Source organism: Sinohyriopsis cumingii, chromosome 3, assembly GCF_028554795.1.
Source record: "Sinohyriopsis cumingii isolate HCF-2022 chromosome 3, ASM2855479v2, whole genome shotgun sequence".
In the NCBI taxonomy this organism is placed as follows: Eukaryota; Metazoa; Mollusca; class Bivalvia; order Unionida; family Unionidae; genus Sinohyriopsis; species Sinohyriopsis cumingii.
In genome coordinates, this window is record NC_142963.1 from 32,695,172 (window position 1) to 32,705,262 (window position 10,091).

General features: G+C 34.7%; 1 protein-coding gene across 9 annotated transcripts in view; it reads right to left on the bottom strand.

Moving 5' to 3' along the window:
• LOC149802647 (RNA binding protein fox-1 homolog 2-like) overlaps window positions 1-8,896 on the bottom strand; it is a 141,556-nt gene extending 132,660 nt beyond the window's left edge. For 2 of the 9 annotated variants that reach the window (XM_089951966.1, XM_089951963.1), the window contains exon 1: window positions 8,476-8,890. In XM_089951966.1, the coding sequence (XP_089808092.1) occupies window positions 8,476-8,655 (180 nt within the window). In that variant the 5' untranslated portion in view covers window positions 8,656-8,890. Of the gene's footprint in view, window positions 1-8,475 lie in introns of all 9 variants that reach the window. The other 7 variants (XM_089951968.1, XM_089951967.1, XM_089951974.1 and 4 more) reach the window with 7 other exon arrangements.
• Window positions 8,897-10,091: the final 1,195 nt, after the last annotated feature.

Consider the following 10,091-nt stretch of genomic DNA (forward strand, 5'->3'; position numbering starts at 1 on the left):
CAATTTAAAGTGTCCTTCAGAACTGCAATAATTTTTGCAGGAACAAAGATTCAATTGTTTCCAAAATACAGATGAAGATCAATGGACTTTTCTGTTTACTGAAAACTCAATTACTTAAGTAAAAGCATCATGAACCATTGATTATTAAGCAACCTTTTGTGTTCTCATAATAGTAAGACACAGCCCTTTCTTGATGGTCCAGACCATTCTTCATTAACTCTATCAGACAATGTATATATATGTGTGTGTATATATATATATGTGTGTGTGTGTGGTTACTTACTATGTTTACTTCTCTGTTTCAAAAGCCAATATCCTGTCTGGCAATGTTATCAGTGTGGTCATAATATATTACATTTCAGTAAATCATACATGACATTAAGTCAGAAATGAGTAAAACAAAAAAGATGTTCAAAGAGAAATTTTATTCAATATCAAAATGAATCAAGGTCACAAAGATCTGATATATCCTCAGTTTGAATCACAGTACTTTACTGAAGGGCCAGGTCACTCATGTCTTCTTCTTTTGTCCTGAATTTTTCACCTGACTGTCCCTTGCAACTTTGTTCACAGTATTCACTTTACCACACTTCCTTAAATTTTCTTACCTGTTTAAGAGATTCATTCCCCTTCCATGAATTGGTACTAACTTTCTATTTCTTTGGAGACCAAGGAACAGAATGAACATCACTGACAGGTTTTTTTAAAGACTGAGACAGAAATGTAAACATACATGTACTTCTTTCAGCCAGTGATTCACAAATATATCAAATATAACAAAATTATAACATTTTGTTATTCAGTCTCAAGTAATTCCAAAGTATAAAACAAATCACTGAGTCTAATGTCATGTAAGTTCCTAATGATTCATACATTAAAACAATGAAAGTTAGAAATATTTCTTTAACTTAAGAAAAGTAATTGCTAAAAATCAAAATTCAATTTTGCCCCCTTACTTTCACAAGCTACCCTATTTTCTCTCGTTTTGTCCAAATGATGATAATTATGTGCAATCAAACAAGTACTGATATCTGATCAATAATCAAGTCATAAATGATTTGCTCTTCCTCTATCATTACTGCCAAAGATAATATCAAACAACCTAACCTTGATTCAATTTTGCACACCTTAGCATGACCCAGTGACCTGTTAGCTCTGCCCAGTTCATTTATTTTACATTATTGTTCTTGTTGTTGAGTTTAATACCATTTTTCAGCACAAGATAGGCTATACATGGCCACCAGTATAACTAGTGGAGAAAGAACCAGCGAAACCTGAGGAAAAACCACCAACCTACAAGAAGCTACTGGTAAGCTTTCTCACATATCCAACAATATTACTAGCTGAAAATTTGTAAACAGTAGTCTGGCAAATAATGTTTATTGGCTTATACAGTAAATTTGCTATGGACAGTGGCACTTAGTACAAAATTTACAGACAATGAATCAAGGGAAATCAAGACAGATTTTCCAGCCCAAATTAATGTGCTTCATTAAAAAAAACAAAACAAAAAACACCAACATCAAACACCAGTACCAGGAGTGTTATTCTAGGTAATTAAGACTGCATATGTTGGTGTCAAAAGCCATATTTGATTGGAAAAATTAAGTATTATTTGTAATTTTATCAAGAAAGTTGCAATGGAAGCTGTAAGGTTAATACAGAAGCCAACCTGGACACAACTTTAACAGTTGGATTTTGCAAGTTTAACACCCTTTTCAGCACAAGACTGGCTATACATAGTGGCCATTTTATTTGCTGCAGGAAGACCTCAGAAAGATCCACCAACCCATGGGCAGCTAATGGCAAGCTTTCTTACATATAAACATTGGTTGAGCAGAACTAGAACTTGTACAGAGGTAAAATAAACTGGTGATCTGTATAGTGAAGCACTTTAAACCTCAACTTTGAGAACTAATCAGTTTCATCAAAATTGGCTACACCATTCTGAAGAAGTTGAAAATACATTTTCCACGCATCTCCTATGGAAGAAATATTATTGCTGGGGAGCAAATATGGACCAAACTCTGAGCAATCACAAGAAACATTCTGAATTTTTTTCTCTCCAAATCAACTCAACCATTCTAGAGAGGTCAAGCCATTGTTTTCCATCTGGTTGCTAAGGAAGCCAAACCACTGCCACCCCAAATAAGAATTTGAAACAGCATATCATAGGAAACATTCTTACCAAGTTTGAAAAAAAATTACTCTGCCAAAATAGAAAAGAAGATGAAAATATATTTTCCATGTAGTTGCTATGGAAGCCACACCACACCATTGCTTGTGGGACCCATCCTGACAAAATTCTGGTGGAACATGTCCTGAGAAACTTTCCTACTAAGATTGTTCAAATTTGGACCAGTAGTTTTTCAGAAGTTAAAAATAGCAATGCTGATATATGCCTAATGCTTCACACCAGTCACACCGTAAGTTCAATTAACCTCATGACACAGCGAGTTTTTTTTATTAAAAAATTGCCAGTTTTCATAGTTTTGCATTTCATCACTCTAGGCTGACCAAATCCCATAGTCTGACATCCGGGACAATTCACTTTCAAAGATGGACAAATAAAATTTGTCAAGATGCTAGTCTGGGGCAAGTGCTTATTTTCTATTTTACAACAAACTGGACAAGGACTAATATTCATAAGCACTTTAATCTCTTTATTTACCTTTACCTGGCCATTCATGCCCCATAGTTTTACTTTGAAAAACTGCAATGGTGATTACTTAAGAATGTAATACACATTTTGCATAATAAATTAAAGTGAAGGAGTCTAAAGTTAAGATTACTAAATCTCTTATCAAAATGGTTTCAACTATTTTTTTTACCCATGTGACCAAATTTAACTACATACCAGTTTAAAATATTCTTGCCTGTATCCCAGTAAAACCATGCTCATATACATTAAAGTCACTGTTTCCATCATCAACAGTCAAAACAATGCTATTCAAATGTCAAACAATGACTGACCTATTCCAAATGAATCAACAACCTGTTGAAGCTTATGGCAAATGTAATTTTAATTTACGGTGGTTAGTCAAGGACACTCAACTATTATGGAAACTAACATTTTCACTGAAAACTGACACTTTCTTTGATGTAAACTGAAACTTTCACTATTGGGATAGATGATCAGATTGTTGTTGTTGTTGTTGTTGTAGGGTTTAACAACATTTTCAGCACACCTGTGGGTAATCAAGCAATGCGGTGGCTTATTTGTACAAGACTTCATCATTAAGTTAAAGGGGCTGACAAATCCCTAAAATTATACTCACAAAGGCAACTACTAGTCCCAGCCTGAACAAACTCTTACTTAAAAGCTACTCTAGAAATATACAAGATGATGCTACATGTTGTTTTCTTGAACTTAGGAGAACTTTCTAAAAACCAGTTGTATGTAAGCTCTCCCTCTTGAAGTGTTGGTTTTTGTTTTTGTATCTGTTCTTTTGTATGGATAAGAGAATTTCTTTCAATGATCAAAACAAATAGAAATAATTTATTTAATAGAAAGTATGGACTTCCAATTAACAAAGTCAGCAATATTTTGCACCAACCCTGAATCAAAGCACACCTGATCTGGAAAGTGATTGAAAATTAATTGATCTCCTGAAATGTTCACATGCAATTTTGCGCTGGGTTAGTGAATATTCAACTGCCAAATAAAGAAAGCAAATGTGCATATTAAAATGCTATGTAAATTGCTATAAAAAAAAATGGCACTTTTACATCAGTTAATTCATATGTAGGGATGTGACATATACTTAAACCATGACAATTCAAACAGCAATCACTTGTATGTTTGAACTACCCTGCCCATCCATGGCATAAATATTGTCTGTGACTCATGACCTCAGAACAAAATTTCTTCCCACATGTATTTACAAACAGAAGCGGAAATTTCCCCCTAAAGTTTCTTTTTTGCAATAGGTCCCTGCACTATTTAAATAACTGAAGGTCACACAATTCTATATTAAAAATCACTTATCACCAGTTATTTTAAATTCAATACATTTCAAAACTTCAATACTTATTTTCAGAAATCAAATTTAGAATCATACCAAATGATAATAAGGCAACAGAATCAGAACAAGTTAAATAGAAAACAAGTTGTATTAATCAACCATCTTGCAATCAAATTTTTATCAGTATAGCAATTTATAACCTTAGCAACAATTTCTTGTGCACATCCATTTATGATTATTTTTGCTAAACAAACACTAGAAGGTTGTGTCATTTTCCACAGACTCAATGAAACATTTTATCCTACCTGAATTTATTTGTCAGTTTTGAAGAAAATAAAACTCCGAAAATTCAATCTCTACATGCAATTTTTCAAAATCAGTTACCAATATATTGCCAGAGCTCTCTGCATTATTCTTACAATCACGTGCCCTCACTTTTAAAAAACTGAAGGTCCAGCTAGCAAAAGTGGGTGTCCAGGACAAAGAAAAAAAAAAGTCTAGTGGGGAAAAAGTAAGTCTCTTCATGTTATTTTTGATCTAAATATTGATAATTGGTTTTTCTGTCTTCAAAAATCATGGCTGAGATTGGGAATATATACTACATAAAATGCTCAATTTTGGCATCATGTGATTCATGCCTCACTCAATAAACTTTCTTCACAAGTTTCCCTTGTAAATACTTACGGTCAGATTCAATGTATATTTTAACAAGTCAATTTCTATGTGCTTGGCCTATTTCTTTCCGAAGAATTTTAGGATAAAATAGTTGCAATTTTTGGGGGAAAATAGATGACTTCTGTTTAAACCACTGGTCCTAAAAGACTTCAGAGATTTTATTTTAAAAAATACTTGTAATTAGTTTGGGGGTAAATACACTCCATTACATTGGAATGGGATGAAATTTGACTCCATAAAAGAGCATAGTCATCAAATTACTATCCATTCATCAATGAAGGTTCTGATACTAAGTCCTAGTGTACCCCCTTGGGGTACAACATTGAGAGTCAGAAATCCCCCTTGATATCAGAAATGGGGATCAGATTAAGTAAAAATCAATCTTTGGTGTCAAAACCGGGGTCAAATAAAATATTTTGAGGTTGTGATGCACAAATGAGTGTAAAAGGAAACACTGAAGTTCTGATAAAAAAATGTGCATACATGGGATGCAGAATTCTTAAAAATTTAGGGATCAATTCTGGTCCAGCAATTGTGCTACCAGGACACTGATGTGCTTGCTACAAAGACCTCTATCACACACGGAAGAGAAGAACCAATTTCTTAGCAATTTCAATTTTCAGGTTTCATTAATATGATGTTTAACCACTCTGCAAGTGCTAGGTCTAATTCTGATGTGTATTAAACTTCAAAATATCAAAAGGAAGACCATGTCATATACAACATACATGTATTAACAGCGTAAGCAAATTTCAAACTTATTGCAAGTGGCTTGATGATTAACATGTTGGACCTGTGATTGAAATGTTTTGGATTCAAATCATATGATCGGATTAGCCCAGGGCAGCAACTGTAGTGTGTCCTTGTGCAAGGCATGTTACTCCAACTGCCTTATCACTATATGTACATAACCTATTTGTGTTGCTGTGCCATAAAACACCAAACATTGATCCAACTTATGTGAGCAACGATCGTGTATATATCACTTTCTTTATCAAAACTAATCATCATATAATGTATTTGAAACTAAGAACATATATTTAAATAAAAAATACTGATTCTTAAAAAAAGTTGCGATATGTCCAGATTCTTGTTTCATTTGTCAGTTCTGGCTAGGACTATTACTGTCTGTCAAACAGGCACTTTGCCTTTAAATATTCTAAGCTAAGCAATTACCAACCATTAAGCATCAACAACTAATCAGTATGCTATCACTGTCAGCCTGGTTGATTCAAATATACTCAAGCTGACAACATTTCATGAAATATGAACTAACGAAATTCTCTTGATACTGAAAAATGCATTGTTCATCTGCAATAGAAATTTTATAAAGATGCAAGTCCTTAAAATCTTCACAAGTATTGTAGAAAATGATCGCACATTCTGTAATTATGTGACATTTAAATTCAAGCATATCTTCAAGATTGTATTTCTTTGCATTTTTAAGTTCACTGGATATAGCAAGAGAATGAAAAAGAACAAAAGGTAATGCACTGCAGAAGTCTTACAGAAAAAGATAATTGGGACAGATTAAACTTCATCCCCCCACTTACAAATGCAGGTAAAAAAATTGTACTCCTCCCACAATGCTTTCCATCTGGATGAATAAACTACTGAACTGAGTGAATCAAGAAAAAAATAAACATATACAACAGTCTACAACTTTTCTGATAATCACCATGTGTAACCAAGAAGTCCATCTCTCTGACAGATACTACAGCTGACACTTTATGTGGTCCATAAAAATAAGGACCCACAGCCACAGTGGCTCATATTGCTGCTTATAATTAACCTGTCATACATGTACTATATAAGTACAAGGGAGGACACTTGTCTCCTTGCTTGTGCAACCTATTTAAGAACAAATGCTGATATTTCAAGCTTCGCATTGCGTAGCTTAATAAATTTGGTACTGATAATTAGCTCAGACAGCTGTGTATCCCTATCTAAAGTTTGGCTTAATATTATACCTTTAAGGAATGCCAAATCATTTTCCCACGCTACTGCTCGACATGGCCGTGATCATACCCGTTTAATATGCAAGTGAGATCCCACTGAATGGAATACTGTCCTCTAACTGGTTAAAAGAAAATGACGTCCTATATTTATAATTTATTTTCAGTTGGCCAATGAGAAGGTAGTATTCCATTCAGTGCGTTGTTCTTGCATATTAAGCGGACGCGATCAGGGCCACATCAAGCGGTAGCGCAGGGAAATGTATTGGCATTCTTCAAAGTTATGATATGTCAAACTTTTGATAGGGGTACAAAGTCAAACGCCTAAGCTAAATATCAGTACCAAATTTATTAAGCTATTCAAAGCATAGTTTGAAATATCAGCGTTTATTCTTAAATAGGTCACGCAAACAAGGAGACAAGTGTCCTCCCTTGTAGTTATTATATAGTACATGTATGACAGGTCAATTGTAAGCAACGATACAAGCCCCTGTGCCCACAGCAAGGGGTATAATGTACATCATCAATGATGGGTACATGCAGAGAGTAATATCAGCCCTATTGTCTCAATGCCAGATAAACATCTTATCACTTTTTCTGTTTCTCATTTCAAATGTTTAACAGTTCTCAGACTGCACATTACTGTAGCAAAATTCTGAAGAAAAAAATTAACTTCACATAATTGTTGTCAAATTTATGAAGTCTAGAGTGCAGTGTATGGTATGCTCAATAGCTGTAGCTTTAATTATTGCTAAACTGATGTGCTATCTAGATTGAAAATCTGTTCATTACAGAAGAGAAATTAAGATATTTATCTTTACTGAAACAAACGGGGCAGAATTTACTCTTTGTTAGCATCCATCTTTAATGTTGTACATTACACCAATCTGCATAAGTTTAGCCCTTCATTATGACCTTCTTTTACATGAACAGCAATGGGGCATAGCATCTGATCTCATTATTTAACCGATAAGTTTGTTAACATTAAGTATGGGACATGCATGGAAAAATCAAAGAGGCATATTAAAGATACTCCTGACAGCTGATCTACTACTATTCACAAACATAATGTGTCCTGTAGCTTAGATGTAAACAAACATTCCATTACTACAATGCATTAATGTAAGATAGGTGCAAAATCAAACAAAGAAAATTGTACTTTCAGATAGTTCAATAAGCAGGGTCATTTCATAAATGAAACTTTCGATGGAAAAATGTCCACATCCTTTTGAAAAAATGGGTAATTTTGTAAAAATCTGGGGTCATTTATGTTTTTCAACAAGAAGGAGCTTGCCAAAATGACTGCCCTAATTTTGTCCACTCTAATTTTTTGGCAGGATTTGTATTAATTATCATGAATCTCACAACTCTGCATCATCATGCTGACCCTCAGTATTTTCTTATCTGATTTTAATATCTGTTTTTAAATATATTTAGTCAACATAACTGTAAGTAGACCCTTATATGAAAGTTTGATATCCATGGGCAAGCAAAAGAAGAATGATGTTCTGAGACAGTAACTACTGGTATACTTGTGACAATGAATAAATAATGAGAATGCAACCAAGAAATAAATTTTACAGCAACAAAGACTAAATCAAGCACTCAATTCAATACTGAAATTGATACCGCCCTGTCCCTGTATAAATACTTACCTCCTGTCCCTGCAAAATAAAAACAAAGTTGTGAAATGCTAATGAAACTGTACGCACGATTGTATTGACATAAATAAGTTGGGGTTTTGGCGTCTAACAGACAATTTACATTTTTCAACCTGTAATTCCCCGCTAGCGTCTGCCAAAATGACGGATGGTCAGTCATACTGTGGACAAGATCAAAACCAACACCCACCTTAACCAACGTGATTATATCCAACTCACCTCATCTTTCACTTCATTTTCTTTGTTGTCTTCTGGATGCACCTTTACGCCATTAACCACTGTCTGTGTACCAAAATTATCAGTTCTTATCTTAAAATCTTTTTTCATATCAATATGGTTAAGTCTTATCAATTTTGCCGTAAGTCCGTTATCTGTGTAATAAGCAACAGTCTCCGCCATGTTGAATTGAATCACACTGAATCTGTTAAATAGCCTGTGAATAAAATCTTATGTCAATCGTGCTCTGTGAACCTTTACAAATACTACAATGGCTTTATAATGGAGTAAGAACACACATCACATATAAACTGATAAAATATCTTCCAAATGTAAAACTAGATTGGATGTCAATTCTCTCTCCTTCTTCATCCCAACATTTTTGACTGAAGAGTTTGGTGAGCCCCGGATGTCGTCATAAAGTGTCGCGTGCGTTGCTTTTCTCCGGGTGACCGCGTGCTGTCTAACCCACCTGGCGCTGGATGCAGAAATACAATGCACAATAATTAATACGTGTATTGATTACAGAATCGATCCTAACCAAGTGGATACCGACTTATGAACTGAAAATAGAACTATTGATCAAGCTTCAATCCGTGGCTCTGATTTTGAAAGGCGGCAGGTGAGGTATATTCGTTCTTCTATCTATCACAGGTGACGCAATATGTGCTGAGCTCATCATACCATACGTGATATTCAGATGATTATAGAAAATGGTGAATGAATCAAACTTTTGCAAAATCAATAAAAAAGATATTAACGTTAGCCAAACATATGGATGTGCTGTCACATTAAAAATGTTTAATAACTCGATGATTCATCATGCAGGTGTGTCTGTTCCAAAGTATTGTTGTACAGGTTCGGAAGAACACACGATCATATAAGCTAACGTGAACCACCAAATAAAAGTGTGTTGTGATGTGATTTGGATTTTTAACGTAGCTTTAAAAAAATTTCAGTCATATCGCTACGATGTTTCAAATGTGGCAGTTTATAGTGATGTCTAGCACTGGGGCATCATGCCGCAGACATGTAGCATGATGTCCCAGCCAGTCACATTATCCTGACACCGGGCCGACCAGTCCTAACACTAACCTCTTAATGCTGAGCGCCAAGCGAGGGAGCTGTTAGTACCATTTTTGTAAGTCTTTGGTATGACTCGGCCGGGGATCGAACCCACGACCTCCCGCATCCGAGGCGGACGCTCTAACCACTAGGCCACCGGAGCGGTCCAAATAAAAGTAAATCGATGAGCTAATAAGTACAATAAACAACGAAATAGAAAAGAAAAAAAAGAAAGAAAAAAGACGCAACTATAGAGATTTTTATTTCTTCAAAATATAACAATTTTGCAAAGGAAATTGCTCTATATACATTTATTGTATATTTGTTCGAATTTGCGGGGGAGATGGTATTTTTATGTTTGCAACCATGATGTTTTGAAATTTGTTCATTGCTTTTAATAATTTTTTTATTATTTTTATTGGCAGGAATTAGTTGTGAAGTATAGAACCTCCTTCTGTACAAATATAATTATACGCGTATTTACATAACCAACGTTGTTTGGCCAGAGGAGACGACTCCTTGCGGATTGGATGTGTTGAACGGGCCCAATGCGC